A 17,376-nucleotide genomic window follows, 5' to 3' on the forward strand; every position below is an offset into this window, starting at 1 on the left:
CTTCAAAGCTTCTTCTGTTTTATAACACTTGAAATGCTTCGTAGCATTCAAGAATGGACCATTCAGCATGCACGGCAAAAGGAGCAGGCAGATTGGTTCATGAACCTCCCAGAACTAATGGCATTTATTGCAATTATTATCTTGCGGGGGGTGAAGAAAGTTCCATCACTACGTGACAATTGGTCAGCAGAGCTGGGAAACCCACGAATCATTGCTACTATGGCCCGAAACCGCTTCCAAAACATCATGCAACACCTACGCTTTGATAACATGTTCACACGCAGTGAGCGAGTGGAGACAAATAAGTTTGCTGCAATTTCTAATCTGTGGGAATCTTTTGTCAATAACTGCATCAGATCTTATAACCCTGGTCGACACATCACTATTGATGAACAGACTCGCTGCAGTTTTCTGCAGTACATTGCAACAAAACCGGACAAATTTGGCATTAAGTTTTGGCTGGCTTGTGACTTGAAATCAAAGTACATTTGCAATATCCTGCCATATCTTGGCAAGGACCCCAGTCGTCCCAGTGGAGAGAGACTCTCTGAGAGTGTAGTGATGAGGCTGATGGAGCCGTTCATGGATAAGGGCAGAACTGTAACAACAGACAATTTTTTTACATCGCTGTCCCTTGCGCAACGACTGCTTAGCCGGAAAACCACCATCCTTGGCACAGTCAACAAGATTCGCCGGGAAATTCCTCAGTCAACTAGACTGAAGGACCACACTAAATTCACCACTCGAGTGTTTTCCACCACTGGTGCAACACTCACAGTATATGCGCCGAAACGGAAAAAGACTGTCTATCTTCTCAGCAGCATGCACAATGTGGTTGAGACTGAGAATACCACCAAAAGGAAGCCAAACACTGTCACACAATACAACACCACAAAGTGTGGTGTGGATGTGATGGACCAGATGGTGCGGGAGTACAGCGTGCGTGCAGGAACACGGAGATGGCCAGTCGCCGTGTTCTACAACATGATCGACATGGCGGCACGGAACGCTCATGTTCTTCATAAGGAATGCACCGGAGTGCAGGAGAGAAGAGTGGACTTCCTGGTTGAGCTCGCGAAAGAGTTGGCCAACTCTCATGTGAGTCAGAAGAAGGCACATAAGGAGCAACTGCTTCAGCAGCAACCTCCCACACCTAGCCCTGGGAAAAGGGCAAAATGTCAGGTCAACCATCGATGCAAGAACAATTGCGCAACTGTAAGATGTGTTGACTGCTACAAATACACATGTGGCAAATGCAGGATGGAGATACCATGGAAGTGCCAAGCATGTTTGGACTTAGCACAGACGGACTGCTGAAAGAGCAGAAAAGCCATTCACACAAGGGCATGCCACTGTAGCCTTGTGTAAATATTTGTGAAATTGTTTCATTACTTGCATTATTTTAACTGTTTTGTTGTTTTTTTTATGACAAAAATAAAAAGCATTGGAAAAAATTCACAGTTGTTCTTTTATATCTTTGTCATGTTGACATTTATGCCCTCTTGACTTAGACACTAATGCTTCTGGACATTTTACTCACAGACCCTGCCTGTACCACCACAATCAAAAAATGTTCATTTTAAATATTCAAAATTGTTCATTGCTTGGGCTTTTTGGACATATGAACATTGGGTTAGAAAGTTTGAAAAATTGGTAAAAAATTCTGAAAAATTTGTATTTTTTCATTTGTATGAAAAGAGGAGAGCTGGACCTTTTAAAGTGATTTTTTAAAAAAATATGAATTCATCATTTTGTCATATCATTCTAAATTGTTTGCTTTTTTATTGAAGGCCCACAATGATTATCTTTTTTTTTTTCTTCTAAAAGCACACAAATGTGTCGAGGAGGTATATATCATATATCATATCAAATATATTTTTAATTATTTGAAATATACTAGAATGCAGGAAAACCTTTCTGAATCTGTTTGAGGTCTACTCCAATCTCATACTCAGGGGACCAAGCAGTGTCTCAAGCCAAGCTTTGGGCAAAAGTTGACAGTCCAGTTTCAAGAGTCTACAGTGTCTCCCCTAAGTATGCGCCCTCCTGGGGTGTGCCAGTAATTGACTCGTCTACAAACAAAAGAAGCTGTTCGCAGCTTAAGACAGGATTTTAGCTAAAATCCTACTGGTCAATCGACCCATCTCTGGGTTGTAAAGGTAGAAAGGTCAATTGACCCCTCTCTGGGACTTCTAGTGATCAGAAGGTCGTTTTCTCTGTCTCAAAACACTTTGGTTCTCATAACTTTAAACCAGGGAGGCTCTCTGAGAAAATATAGTGCAGTGTAATCTAATAAAACCCAATATGATCCATCATAACCCAGTATAATATAAGCAAACCCAGTATAATCCAATATGGTCGCTTATAACTAATTAAAATTCATTATAACCCAGTAAATCCAATAAAACCCAGTTTGTCCCATAATGATCCAATATAATCCCATTTTACCCAACAAACCCCACATAGTCCCAAAGCACAATCTAATTAGAACCTGATAAAATTCATTCAGCTTCATCTGTAGAGCATAAAGTCTCATTCAGTCCAGTTCCCTCTAATTATATTCCACCTGTTTTTATTTTCCATATTCCTGCTGCCTGGGATATTTTATTACATTTTTATATTCTGTTATTGTAAATAAAAGGCTGCTGCAAACAATATTACTATTGTACTGTGTGTGTGTGTGTGTGTGTGCAAATCTTTTATCGTAAGCTTTTACTGTTCATTTATCTGTTAAGCTTTTTTTCTACTTTTACTTTATTTGGCTGTAATGTCTGAGTTTTTACAGAAGTATCTTACAAAATATCCATTATATTACCCACGTTAGTATAAATTATGACTGTGTTTATGGGGGACTAAAAATGCCCCAAATAAAAATTAAAGACAGAAATATAAAAATAGCTTAATAAAAAAAACTGGTATAGCAATAATTTATACAAAAAACATAATAAAATAAAAAATAATTTTTTACATTAAGAAACCCAAAAAATTGGCAGGAATTTATATTTTGACTATTTTAAGTTATTTTCCTATCTTTAAACTTTCTTTCCTAATTTATTTTCATGCTTGTATTTCTGTATTATTTTCCTTTTACACTTTCTGACCCTCCACATTATTATTTTATGAATTCATTTATTTATTGACACTTTTTTTATTCATTCATATTTACGTCCTCATTATTTCCTGTCCTGCATTTTATTCCTCTGTATCTCCAAGAGTATTTATTTCTGTCTCCTTTTTACATTTCTGGACGCATTTCTCCATCATTATGTATATCATATATTAAATAATTAATATTACAGATAGATAAGACTAAATGATTGCATCCTCCAGAACTCTACTGCCAGGCTTCTGGAGGACGTCCCATGATGCACTGGGCTCCTCTTTGCTCTCATGTATAAATATATATGACATCATTGTTGGTCACAAATACAGACCTAACTATGAGATTTAGAAAAAAAGTAGATGTAGAGACGGTGTCATCATCATCATCATCATCTTGATGATGAATGTCTCTAACACCTGTTTTCCTCACAGCTTCCAGGTCTGGTCCATGTTCATCTGGATTCTCTGCTGTAAAAGTTATTACGTCATCATAACTGTTGTTATTCCCTTATTACATAGAACATCTAATAGAAAATGAAGGGTGAGAATCGGATGTTTTCCAGCAGGTTTCATGTCTTTCTGGTGAAATCAGATGAAGAGACGCTCCAGCCGTGTTTGCTGGTTCTGCTTGTAAAAAAACCCAGACTCCGCCTCCTCTTTGAGTTCTGTCCAATCATTGTCTCTGTTTTGTGTCCTATCCCCACCCCCTTCCTGCCGTCCAATCAGAGCTGTCTGCTCTGCTTCGAGCAGCAGGTAGAGACAGACAGGATCGTGGTCTGTTTTCTTCAGGAGCTCCGTGTTCATCGTCGCTGCCGCGCGCTCAAAGCGGAGTCCGGACCCTGCAGGACCACAGAAGGCACCTGCACGCACGTGCTCACCAAGTAAGTACCGAGACCGGCCGGTTTCTGTCTTCCACATTCCGTGTCGTGTAATCCAAACAGTTCGGCTTCAGAGAGTCCGGAACCAAAGAGGTTCTAAAGTCCAAAGATCCAGATTTAATTTAACCGAAGTTTGTTTAATAGAACAAGAACAAGCAGTTTTATCCACACATCTAATTTATAATAAGAATGTATTTATTTAATCAATGTAATCATGTATGTAATCAATACATTATATTTATCAATGTAAATATATAGTATATATATATATATATATATATATATATATATATATAGTATATATGATGTTTCTTCGTTTCTGTACTCAAAGGAAACACTCATATTAAGAAGTGAAAAATGTTTTTTCCACCGCTGGAATTATTATTGTTGATTTCCAGATGCTCCAACTTTTCTGTTTTATTCGTTCATTTTTCCTGCTGATGGTAGAATAGACGCTGGAAATAAGGAAGGCGACACAGTTGAATCAGTTCTGGTTCTGATGGGAATGTTAGCTGGTTTTAGGTGTTAGTCCAGTTTGCAGCTGAGTGGAAACTGGGAGGTGAGTTTGGTTTAACTGGGTCAGACTTCTGGACAGTAGAACTCAGGGTGGGTTTCATTCGTGACGTTTCTCTGTTTACATGAGTGTTACTGATGGGAATAAAAGCTGTGATGTGTGAGAGAGGAGTTATTTCAGGATGACGACCCTCCTCTGCTCTGAAGGAAATTATTCTGGCCTCTGCACGGCTCGGCTCGGCTCGCTGCAGGCTTCCTTCATCTTCTTTTTAACCTACTTGAAGAAGACTAGAGCTGCAGATCAGGCTGCTTCTCTCTTCCATGGAATAAACTTTCTACAAAGACAGACGGCAAAGAAAATATGAAGCTTAAACTCATTGTCTTCGTCTGACGTAAAACTGAAATTAGTTTAATTTTCAATCCAACTTTATTTATAAAACACCTTGGACCAAATGGCTGCACAGAAGAATTAAAGCACAGTAAATAAAATTAATCAAAGTATTAAGAAACAATCAAATCTGATGAATAAAACAAGTTAAAATGTAAAAGCAAAAATTAAATGTAAAAAATCCAAAGAAAATGTTGGTTTTAAGGAGATTTAAAAACTGGCAGGAGGCGGTTCCATCTGGGCTTCATGTCCTCGGAGCTTCCGCTCCAAACCCGAATCTCCACAACTAGTTTCCTCATTATTGATTAATCCTCGTCTTTCTTATTGTAGTATAATTCAGGCAGATACTTTCCTGACCCCCTTCACAGATGCCGGTCCTGCAGAGACGCTGTGTTCAGGTCACGAGCCTCCGACTCACCTGCTGCCTTAAAACTTAAAATTCTCACTATTTGTGTCAATGTGTGAAACACAGAGGGGCTAAATTATGGAAAAGCGTCCTAAAGAAAGTTTTAAGATGTTTAAAAGATCGTTTTATTAGCTGATTTATAATATTTTATGTATTTAGGCTATTTAAACGTTGTTTTTCTCAGACCTAATTTTTATTTTACTCATAGCTTTGTGGTTTGAAAAAGCCTGTTGGGCTTCTTTTTTTTTTTTTTTTTTCCTCTTCCTGCACCGTATTAAGCTTTCATTTTTTTTTAGGTGTTTTTTATTTTGTCTTTTCGTGAATTTATGTGGTTATTATATTTATTACAAACTGAGTTTGGAGCCGTTAACAGACCTGATTCAGTCTCTCCTCCTTCAGTCTGTTACCAGAAACCATTAAAATGTTTAACTCCAGAAGAAGAAACCCAGTGAAATGTAATGCAACTCTGGACCTGGATCCTCTGTTTGCATCAATACTCTGAGCTCAGTTCTGCTGCCTCAGAGTCCGAGACGCTGACGTGAATTTCCTGAATCCTTACTTCAGTCAGCGCTTTCCCCCTTTTTCTTCCCTTCATCAGACTGGCTGCCTGGTTGGAGGTCAGCTCGGTTCTGTGCTGTATGAACCAGGGGGAAGTCATTAATGACCAACGCTGCTGCTTCATTTATCAATCTGATTATTTGATCAAGGCAGGATCTCCACTCAGACACACACCTGGCCGCAGCAGATTTATCTCTAACACAGAGTCTGAGAGCTTCATATCAGCCGTTGTGTCAGTGAATGCAGCATGAAGAGCAGCAGCATGGGCTGCTTTTCTAAAGGAAACTCTAAATTCTGATATAGTATAAAACAGGTCTTAGTTACAATTGGGTTCTTGAAAAACTATCAACATCGAATAAAGTAATTTATATTTAACAAATAACCAATTTAAATTCCTCTGTATTTGCCCCGTAATTACAACGTAGTGCTGCTTTATTCTGAAGCATTTTCAGTTTATTTATGAACTCAGATGAAGCCACTGCTGGGCAGTAGTTATGATCATATTAATGCTTGAGGGATTTATTTTGTTGCATTAGATGCTAAAAATACAGCTTTTCTTTTAATGGAGGAGATGACACTTCTATTCAGTTGTGAGTTATTACTGATTAAATAAGACAAACAAAGAACCATCCAGTGGGTTTTTCTTACTTTTAAGACCAGCTGATTTTGTTTCTGGACATAAATTATAACTCAGCATCAAGGACATCGATCAGGTCCTTGATTGTTGGTGAAGATAAATATAAAGTTAGCTCATCAGCATACATTACTGTTTATGTATTTTTTTTAAATAATTGATAAATCATTTATATATATTTTTTCTTAACTTTTATCATATATATATATATAATATGTGTGTGTATATGATAAAGGGTCCAAGACAGCTACCCTGTGGAACACCATACTTCAGAAAAACCATTTAAGTGTTTCATCATCATCACCAAAGATCTTCACTCACTAATCATCATCTGAGTCGGGCCGTGGACGTAGAGACCTTCTTATCAGCATGTGGACAATCAGGATATAACCCATTATCAGAAAATTATTCCCAGTTTGTTTATACACAATATTTTCCATAATCTTGCTTTCCGTAGGTAAAATACTAACAGGGAACCAGAAAAATGTAAGTTCTTTCTCTTGGCAGAGAAATAATTGAATCTGTTTTCTACTCTTGTGGACGGATGGAGCAGGAGATTAACTACGAGCAACTAAGTCTAATACTACAACTAATATTTGTTGCTCAGATTGTCTAAACCAGGTGTTTGATTTTAAAGTTGTTAATAAGTTTTATGACATCAGTTATAAATACTTTTTTTTAAACTGAAAGTACACATTTTATCATGTTATCATAGGATTACTATCTGTAATCAATTTACCTAATATTTTACAGATATCAGGTTTAATTAGAAATTTTCCATCTACTTCAATAAAAAAACAGAGTAGAATTATTATTCCTACCAAGTAAATTACTGTATTTAATCTTTTAATGATTATTATTAATATAACTAATCCTCTTATGATATATTTTAAGTCTATTTTGCTCAGTGACCAAGTTTTTTAATTTTCTCTAATTATTCCAGCCTGGTTGCTCACCGGTTATAATAAGTTATTTTATCTGGATCTCAGTTTCACATAATTGTTTCATTACATTTTCTAACCATGTTGTTCTTTTGTTTCTGATCACAAACCTATAAGTTTATCTACTAAAGGCAGAAAAAGATCATTAAATGCATGTAAATCATCTTACATGTGACCTCCAACCAGCTAAATCTACTCGTTTCCTCTAAGAATTTGTCCTGAATAAATTTCCTTTTTTGACCTTTTTATATATAATTCTAGGACCAGACTGAGTCATTTAGTTTTTCTTACAACAACGATCAGATTGTGATAATTACAACCAGCAGACATAGATAACATTTTAGAACATTCAGATGTATCTGTAAATTTATGATGAATACATGTGGAGGACCATCTCCTCCTAAACATGTACGAGTAGTATGTTTATACCTGGCATAGACCACGGGGTCGGTGACTAATGAACACATATTTTATTAGGGCTGATATGTGGAAACCTGTGAACTATGTCTCATTACTAGTAGAGATATGATGCTCCAACAAACACACATCGTCTGTAGATATAAACTGTTTGCATTAGATGTTAAGTAACAACCAGGATGTTAAATCTCATGTTGTTTCTTCTTTCAGTTCACGCATCATTACTTTGTCTGTCCATCATTAATTCTGATCCTTATTAAACTTGTTCCCTCAAAGTTCTCACAGGTGCTAATGTCTTAAACTTTTGATTTAAATGAAAAGTGTTTTGGACGGAATTTATCACCTTGTCTGAAAATATGAGGTCATCCAGGATCTCCATGTAAGGATCAGCCTGATCTGAGGTGCGTCCTCTTCCGCTCGTCAGCTGAAACCGAGAACAGTTTTCCTCCTGAAGACTTTCACAACTATTGCTTGAAGGTCAAGAAAACCCCCACGTTCGGATTCTGTCTCATTCAGTTTGTCTCCTGCAGAAGAAGAGGGTCCCTCTCCCTCCAGGTTTTGACTGAAAAGCTTCGTTCACCGTCTAGCAGGTTAAGGTGCTTTAGATCAGGAGTTCTTAACTTTTTTTCTTACGCAGTTCTTTTCCAAACTTCTTCAAGAGGACAAAAGGAAAGCTTCTCTTCTGCACAGGAACTGGACCGGGGCTCACCGCAGCACCACCCTCAAACCAAAGCCGGGGAAAGTTGTGACTTATTATCCTCAGCTTCCACCACTTCAGAGAAGGGAAGGGCTGGACTGGGAAGGGCTGGACCGGGAGGCTTGAAGTAGAGCAGGGGTGCCCAAGTCCTCAAGATCTACCATCCTGCAACTTTTAAATGCAGCCCTTCTCCGACATACATAAGTCAGATGTCATCTGCAGTCATTCAGCTCTGCAGAGGCCTGGTAATGATTCACATCTCGAGGACCGGACTTGGGAGGTACTCCCTTTACCAGGGTCATTCATTCAGAGTTTATGAAGACTCTTCGGAGGTCCAGAGGAAGAACGTGATGTCCTCCCTTTACAAGATGGGATTGAAGCCATCTCTCCAGTATCCCGCCAGACTTCCCATCACCCAGCAGGACGGCTCCAGTGTCTGGGTCCAGGCCGAGCAGTTGGTCCCAGCACGTGGTAAACCTGATCCGTTCCGGGGTTAAAAACGTAATCTGACCTGAAGATGATCAGTGTTTGCTATGTGTAAAATTAATTGGTAATCACAATCTTTATTAAGTATTCTTCTTTTTATTTAACTTGTTCTTTTATTTAAAATTTTCTCTTCTCCCTAACATTTTTATTTATTTAGTTCTATTTAACAAAGTTACTGGTGCCTTATTAAAAATCTGAATTTGACCTCATCTTGGCGGAAGAACCTTATTTTGGGCATGTAGGTGCTTTGTCATTTTATCCTTCTTATTTATGAAGATTCTGACAGTTTTCCAGCCGTACGTGTAGAGGATGACTCGTATATCACATCATTCACCCCTCAGTCCCCACATCTGGTCCACACTTCTTACCAGTCAACTGTAATGGGACTTATTAGTACTCATATCGGTATTCGGTATCGGCAAGTACTCAAATGTCAGTACTTGTACTCGGTTTAAAAAAAATCAGTGCAACCTAACTCGGGATGTTGTGGCTTGGTGGAAGGAATACTTCGAAGACTTCCTCAATCCCACCTACACATCTTCCAACTGGGAAGTGGAGTCAGGGGACCCATCCGAGACAGACCCAGGACACGTTGGAGGGACTACATCTCTCAGCTGGACTGGAAACGCCTCAGTACCTCCCTGGACGAGCTGGTGAATGTGGCCGGGTAGAGGGAAGTCTGGGCTTCCGTGCTTAGGCAGAAAATGGATGGATGGAATGAAATTATATGTATATATATATATTGTATTATTATTATTATTGATTTTATTATTAAATATTTCAAACAAAATAATTTTTAAAATAATCAATAAAAACATTCATCACTGAGACCGGTGACGATGGACTTCATAGACTTCTTTGTCAGAGGGACGATGTCGGTAACTTTGAGGCAAGCTGAGTTCCTCTTCATCATTCTTCATCAGGACTTCAGAACATGAGAAGAAACCAGATGAGGAAAAACTCGTTGTCCAGTCTTTATGGGAGGATGCTGGCTGGCTTTTTCCCTCATTGTTTTTTGTGGGTCCGGGGTTCTGGGTGACTGATGTGGGGTCCATCACTGTGAGCTCTGTTCTGGATCAGGAAGAACTGGTGGTAAACCGGAGGTCTTCTGCATCTGTAAACTTTATTATTTTTGTGTCATCTGGCAGCAGAATGAAAAGATCTGATCCAGCTCGGAGGAGATTTGACATCAGATTTAAGGTTTTTGTGACAGTTTGTGAGTTTTGCGTCCTCTGGGCTTCCTCATGCTGCTTCCATGAAGACAGACATTTCCCGATGCAGCAGGAGACAACCAATTGAGCGGCCTGTGTGGCAGCGTAATTCAACAGCTCCCAGGGGACTCGTTCAGAGGAGTTTCTGCCCCGATAAGAGATCCAACATGGAGGAAAACCCTGCCGGAGGAGCAGCGCAGACAGGAAGGATGGTTCCTGGCACAAAATAAATCCTGAAGGTGGCCGACTCCAAATCTGTGTGGATTTTATTTATTTTATTTTTTAATTTTATCGTTTGTACTTTTTCTAACATTTTTATTTATAATTTTTTTTTATTTAACACAATTTGTATTTAATTTTCATTTAAGTTTTTTTCTATATTTTCTATTTTATTTTAATGTATTTAATTTTGTTTGATTATATTTAGTTTCATTATTATTTGATTTTATTTTTAATTTATTTTTTATTTAATTATATTAACTTTTTTTTACTTTTTGTTTTTATTTAATGTTGTGTTATTTTATTTTTATTTTTTTTATGTTATTCATTTTATTTTATCCACATATTTATTCATGCTGCAGAAACCAATAACATGACTGATCAGTGTTCACTGCTCGTACAGAAAGTAGTTAATCTTTATTTTCATATATTGTCTGATCAGACTGACACAGTCCTCACACACACACACAGGGTGGATGTGTGCAGAGTGGTGCGTTCATGGTCTCTTCCTGTATGAACAGTCAGAAACTCAGCAGCAGAATCAGACACACAGTTTCACGTTCTGCTCGTCTGGAGCTCAGATGTTTGGTTCTGTTCTGTAAGTTTTCAGCTGAAAGTCTCACAGCAGATCATCCCAGATGTTTCTGTTGTTTAGAGGAGAATTTCCTTTGTCTTTTTTAAAATTACTCAAACTTTTATTTTTACATAGAAAACCGCGGCTCACGTGGCACCTCATACAAGAAACACATAAAAGACGTTCAGACATCTAGAGGATACATCCTGGTCAAAGGGGGTTAAAGGAAACATGGAAAGAGAGGGAAAAAGTAAAGAAATGCAAAAGATGAATGATCACATACCACAAGACCAAAATAGAAAACAAAACAAAACAAATGAATAATGCATTAGAGGTGATTAGGACCATGAAATTGTCCTAAATTCCCACCGCTACAGGCCTCCTGCTTCTTATAGCCACCATAACCTCTGATGGTGTGGTCATCAGTTTTCCTCTCGTGTAGTGCTGGATGTGGGGATGACTTCCAGTCTTAATACGACTGACACAGAAGACAGCCGAGGCTGTCCCAGCCATCAAAACTGAACACTTTCTTTTTGCTGGGGTAAGGATTTCTCTTTCATCTCCCAAAAGACAAAACGAGGAGCCACCAGCTGGCCTGTTCCTGCCCGTCCTGCAACCTGGGATAAGACAAAGCCTTTAGAGCGAGAGGGTAAAAGAGAATGTAAAATAAACAATGCAAATTACATTTAAAACAAAGACTAAACTAATTAAAAAGACATCAGTCTCAGAAGCAGCAGTGAAGTAAGCAGATGTGGCCACATGGGGGCGCTGCAGGCTGTAACAACCTCAGTGGAAGGAAGATGAGTCAGAATGCAGCAGCTTGGAGATTATCAGGTAGAAACTTCACAAAACTAAATTTAAACTTGTAAGTCTGAGTTTTATCTATCTATCTATCTATCTATCTATCTATCTATCTATCTATCTATCTATCTATCTATCTATCTATCTATCTATCTATCTATCTATCTATATAATTATACACACACACACTCCGATGGTCCTCGAGGACCCGACTTGGTGACCCTGCTGTATTTCATCAACATGATCCTTAGCTGTTTACAGAGAAATCTGGTATATTCTGTGATGCACCACCTCACTGATGCTCCACACCATCAGCTCCTGTCGTCAGGATCAGATATTTTCAGCTCTGAGCAGGAAACCAAAAAGGATTTGGTTTTTAAAGCTGGGGTATTGGTTGGAAAGGGTCTAAAAGAGGGAGATCTGGATTTTTCTTTACCCCTATGATTCCTTTCAGTGGGATCTTTGACTGCCACACCACCACCCAGATTTCCATCCAGAAGTTTCTCCAGATGAGCAGCAGGTGGAGCCATTCTCTGTTTTAACTGCTCTCGGTGGTTTGGGCCACTTCTGAGCAGTTCTTCAGATGTGATGTGGGTCATGATCCACGGGGTTTTCATGAGCTGCTGGTGGGAATGCTGAGAGTGAAGAAGGTTAAAACCTCTGAGTGGGTCAGATCTCTGTCATCTGCCACTGTTTGCTGTTTTAAAAGCTCAGAGTGCGGACCGGGGGGAACCGGGGAGGCTGATGGAGGAGACGGGGAAACATCCAGCTCTTGTTTCTGACAGCTACACTGGCTCCTCCCTCCTCTTCCCTCCTCCTCCTCTGTCCAAAGTTGTGTCGGCTCAATCCCGGCGTGCCCTCAGCATCAGGCTGAGAGTCGGGATCACATCATCTGAGCCATGGTCCTGTTTCTGGATGGTTCTGGTACCACAGCTGCCTGCTGCTGCCTGGTCCGCCGCAGGTTCAGGAGGAGGAGGAAGAAACGCTCGGAGCGCAAAGGTACGATCACACCTGCAGCCTTCATCCCTGTCAGAGTGGAGGGCAGGCTCTGGCTGGACTCTGATCTTCATCCACATCGGTGTGGAATCCCATAAAGTCTTTGTTTTAGAGTTTTTATATTCAGCTCATTTCCTGTTTGTGTCTGAATATTTCAAGTTAAACGCTTTGTGTTTTCAGGACAATCACTTTCTCTTTTAGCTTCATCTCACAGAACGAAGGATGGAGGTGAAGTTCAGAGTTTTACAGACACTGCTGAGGTTCAGCAACAGCTTCTTCTTCTTTGACTCAATATTTGTAAAATCCAATCACAAAAAGTAGCAAATTGTAGTGAAGCTGCATATTTTTTCTACACCAACATGTTGACTTGGTTTCTCTGTTCGGGAAAAAAAGAGTAATCATTCCACCATAACTGTGGGGAATGATGATGATGATGATGATGATGATGATGAGTTCTGCTTCACAACATCACTTGTTTCCATCCATGCGAGGAAACAGGAAGTAGGTGTTTTAGAAAAGTCTAACTCATGAAAAGTCTATTTTAAAACAAGTCATGTTCAGATGGAAGCAGGAGGCTTGTAGGAGGAAGACAGGTGATGATGAAGGTGCGTGAGCAGTTTGATCCATTAGCATCATGGCTGGAAGGTTCTTTGTTGTCCTGGTTTAGTTCCTGTTAGATTTCTCTTGTGTGTTCTTTAGTTTTTAGTTTGTTCAGGTTGAAGTTTCTGTGCTTTTGTGATTTCTATTTTGTTTGGATCTTCTGTGTCCACTCAGTCCTTATTGTAGTTAGTCTTCTTTCCTCTTTCAGCATCTATGACATCACAAAGCTCAACTTTGGAGGAATCTGATAAAACTGGTTTATTTGAGGTTGGCTGTATTCTCTGACCATACAAGGTGTTTCTACTTAGATGTGTTGTGAACAGTAGTCTGCTCACATCATGTTGTCATTGCTGCGATCTCACGCCAGGCTAAGAACAACCATGTTGGTCTGTACAGGAACAACAGGCAGCAGCTGATGATGTAATGACTTAAAACTGTGTTTGCTATGTAACAGATGATATTGCTTTGTACTATAAATTATCTAACAGAAAACATCCTGGGGTGGTGAGTGTTAAAGATGGTAAGAAAGAACTCAATAGTTTTTGCTTCTTGTCCAGTTTTTAATAAGCTCAGAAAAATATTTTGCTTTAGACTCATTATTTATGAGATATTTAGTAATGATTAATAATTTCCTCCACAGTTTGTTTAATCACCACTTTGCTTTGTTCACTGGAAGTACGAGAGACTGTAAAAGTCATGTGACTGACTAAAAGCCATGAACTGGGCTGTACCAGAGAAGGGGAATAAAGACGAAGTTTCTAGTGGCTGTAATTCAGCAAAAGAAGTAGTTTTTGTAACAGGAAACAAACCTGGAGAAGGAAAAAGAATAACTGTGGTGGACATGTGTAAAAGGAAAGTGTTTGTATTTAATATTATTTAAGCTAGTAATGATGGAAATTCAAAGCCTAAGCCTTTCACGGATAACATACTGATCTATGACATCACATTGCTAAACTTTTTTATATTGTCTAGTGTATGAACTCACATCTAAACTGGGAAAATACTTGGACAATGTCTCACATTTACTTTACATCAGTTGTTTTGGTCTGTTTGACCACCAAGTTGTCCTTCAGAAGTACAAGAGACTGTAAAAGTCACCTGACCAAATAAAAGCTATGAACCGGGCTGTACAGAGTCACCAGAGGGGGAGAGTAAAGGTGATGTTTCTAGTGGCTGTAATTCAGTAGTAGTAGTAGTAGTTGTTCTAACAGAAAACAAACCTGAAGAAGAAAAAACAAATGTGGTGGACATCTACAAGAATAAAATGATTGGATTCATCAAATTTGAGCAGATTATTAAATTTAAAGCTTAAATCTTTCTTGGATAATGTATGTCTATGACATCACATAACTAAACTGTTTTAAGGTTTCTCGTAGTGTAGAGGTACTTGAACGTTTTAAAACCACTTTATATAAAACCAGCATATAATTCTCCCTCTGTGTGTGTAAATGGAGTCTTTTAGTTTTCCTCAGAAGTCCTGATGAAGTGTTTGCTGCAGGTTTTGTGTGAGTGTTTGGACCACAGTTTTGCTATCTCGGTTCTGGCCGTCCTGACAAACACATGCTCATGTTTTCACTACCTCTGATACTCGAGTGTGTTTAATCCTCACATTAATTCAGATATCAGCTCCTTGCACTGAGAGCCGGAGCAGCAGGTGACTTTTCATCCTTTTATCCCGCTAATATTTAGTTTGTTTGGTAAATAGCGACACTGAGGGAGGACACAAGAGGATCTGCTGTTGGGTTTAATTTGCATGCGAACTGAGTAGGAAGCCCATTATTTCCATGTTCCTGCTAAGCGAGCTGTTGTGAGATGAAGTGAAGTGTGAGTTTAATCTACTGGGAGCAAAAAGTGAATTTCAGACCAGCTATAAGCTGATGTGCTCTGCGAGGCGTGCACGATGGGATGTGTCTGTCGGCCCAAAACGGCAGCCGCTGATCTGTCTGGCAAACAGCCGGCGCTCTGTGATGTGACAGAGCTCGCGTACCCCCCCCACCATCACCAGCTTCGGCCTGCAGCTCTGCTGATAACCTGCAGGCTGCTGGGGACCCCATCCATCACAACACCCGTCAGACTTGCATATGTCTCTGTAAAATTCAGATTTTTAATTGGAGGTATTATCTTTTATTTAAAGTCCAGCTTTAATCAGTTGAACTGCTAATGTTATTCCTGAGATGAATCCACATGTCAGGCCTGTGATCTTCTACAATGGAAGCAACATGACAGAAAGTGTTTTCCTGCTGTTTCCTGGTCCTCTGAGAACATTTTCGGCTGTAAAAAATTGCATTTAATGCTCCGTCTCCAGGCTTGAAGGCAGCATGGTGTCACTTTCAGGACATTAGATGAGCTGTTCTCCTGGAAACCCGTGGTGTTGTTTAGTTTTCCACGCCGAAGAGACGCTGTGACTGAGCTGGACCTCTGAACGTGTCCTGTGGATTCTGCAAGTCTTCCTGTGTGTGCATGGTTCCGTCAATTATTGGTATTCAAAATGATTTCTCGACAGTTTGCTGTGAATATTTGGACCTAAAATTCCTGATTTCTAAGGCAGCTTTTGTGAAAAGTTTTTTTCTTTGTCTTTAGTGTCGTTTCTTTTTAGGGGACATGGTGGTGTTTTATTTTTCCTTTGTTTCTATTGTTTACATTTGTCTTTAGTGTTTCTGATCTTAGTGTTTTTTTTGGGGGGGGGGGGGTTAATCTGGGTTTTCTTGTGTTTTTGATTGTTTTTTTTTTGGTCTCATCAAGGAGATGAGGAGGTAGGACCCAAATACAGGGTTCATGGAGGCGCAGGTGGATGTATGATTAAATATGATTTAATTAGATAAAAGCAGAATCGGGAACATCTGGAACAAAGCTAACAAAACACCAAACTATGACAACTGGAAGGCTGATAACAGGACACAACACACACACAACAAACTGGCTATGAATAAAGGAAAGCCTGAAGCATACATACAGGGGGACTAACAATACAACACTTTCATGAAAATTAACAGCCAGAAGCAGGAAACAGGAAGTAAATATAGGGGGAGGCCTTCCTTTTCACCTCCGCTCACTATTTAGCTCCATAAAAAGATGTGGTGAGATTTCTGTATCAGTGAAAGACCTTCCAGAACTTTACTGAACCGGGGGCAAGGTCCAAAATAAATTCATTAACGAGGGCTCAAAGACTTTAAACATTTCCCTCCCAGCTGTGAACAGACTAAATAAACAGTAGCTGCAGACATACCTGCTTGTTAGACATCAGCATGCTGCACCAACCTTTCACCCTACACCTGCCCATCCATCAGCTCCTGGTCTCTAATCCCGAGGCCGTGGAGTGTGAAATTCAACATCGGCTCCAAGCATCCCGTCCAGCCCGAGCTCTCTGGGAGATAGCAGAGCGCCCGGCCCTGACTGGGGTGAGCAGAACACTGATAACCATCTGTTGTTCATAGTGAGCCCAGTGATGCAGAGAGAATGAGAAGAAACTTCTTCTCAGCTTTCACCTGAGATCGCCCGCCGGACAGCCTGCTCATCAGGCTGAGGGGTGCTGAACAATCAGCCGTTTTTATTGGTTCATGTGGACCAGCTGTTGTCATGTGACTGACTTGGGCGTCAGACTGATGTACTGTCAGGTCGAGGTTAACAGACCAAACGCAGGAAAATGCTGGAATTCTATTCATTCAAGAATATGTTGCTCCAAGACATCATTATCCAGCAGTTCTGTCCTATATGCCTGCCCAAACATAAAAAAGTCTCCACCTGGAATTATCTAAGTACTAGTCTGACTGGATCATTGTCTGCCTGTTGGGGCAGTCAATGATCTGGGGTTGCTGCAGTTGATCAGGTCTAGGTTCAGGTCTAGGGTCAGGTCTAAGGTTCAGGTACATTGTGTCTAAAGAATGAGGTCAGCTGACTACCTGAATATACTGATTGAGCAGGTTTTTCCAGCCAGTGTTATGTTGGTTACTGAAAA

General features: G+C 39.7%; 1 protein-coding gene across 2 annotated transcripts in view; it reads left to right on the forward strand.

Annotated features, from left to right (window-relative positions):
* Positions 1-12,707: 12,707 nt before the first annotated feature.
* LOC121635543 (double-stranded RNA-specific editase 1-like) overlaps positions 12,708-17,376 on the forward strand; it is a 33,388-nt gene continuing 28,719 nt past the window's right edge. For both annotated transcript variants that reach the window (XM_041978756.1, XM_041978757.1), the window contains exon 1: positions 12,708-12,824. In XM_041978756.1, coding sequence (XP_041834690.1) covers positions 12,725-12,824 — 100 coding nt within the window. In that variant the 5' untranslated portion in view covers positions 12,708-12,724. The remainder of the gene's footprint in view (positions 12,825-17,376) is intronic.

This window comes from Melanotaenia boesemani, chromosome 24, assembly GCF_017639745.1.
Source record: "Melanotaenia boesemani isolate fMelBoe1 chromosome 24, fMelBoe1.pri, whole genome shotgun sequence".
Lineage (NCBI taxonomy): Eukaryota > Metazoa > Chordata > Actinopteri > Atheriniformes > Melanotaeniidae > Melanotaenia > Melanotaenia boesemani.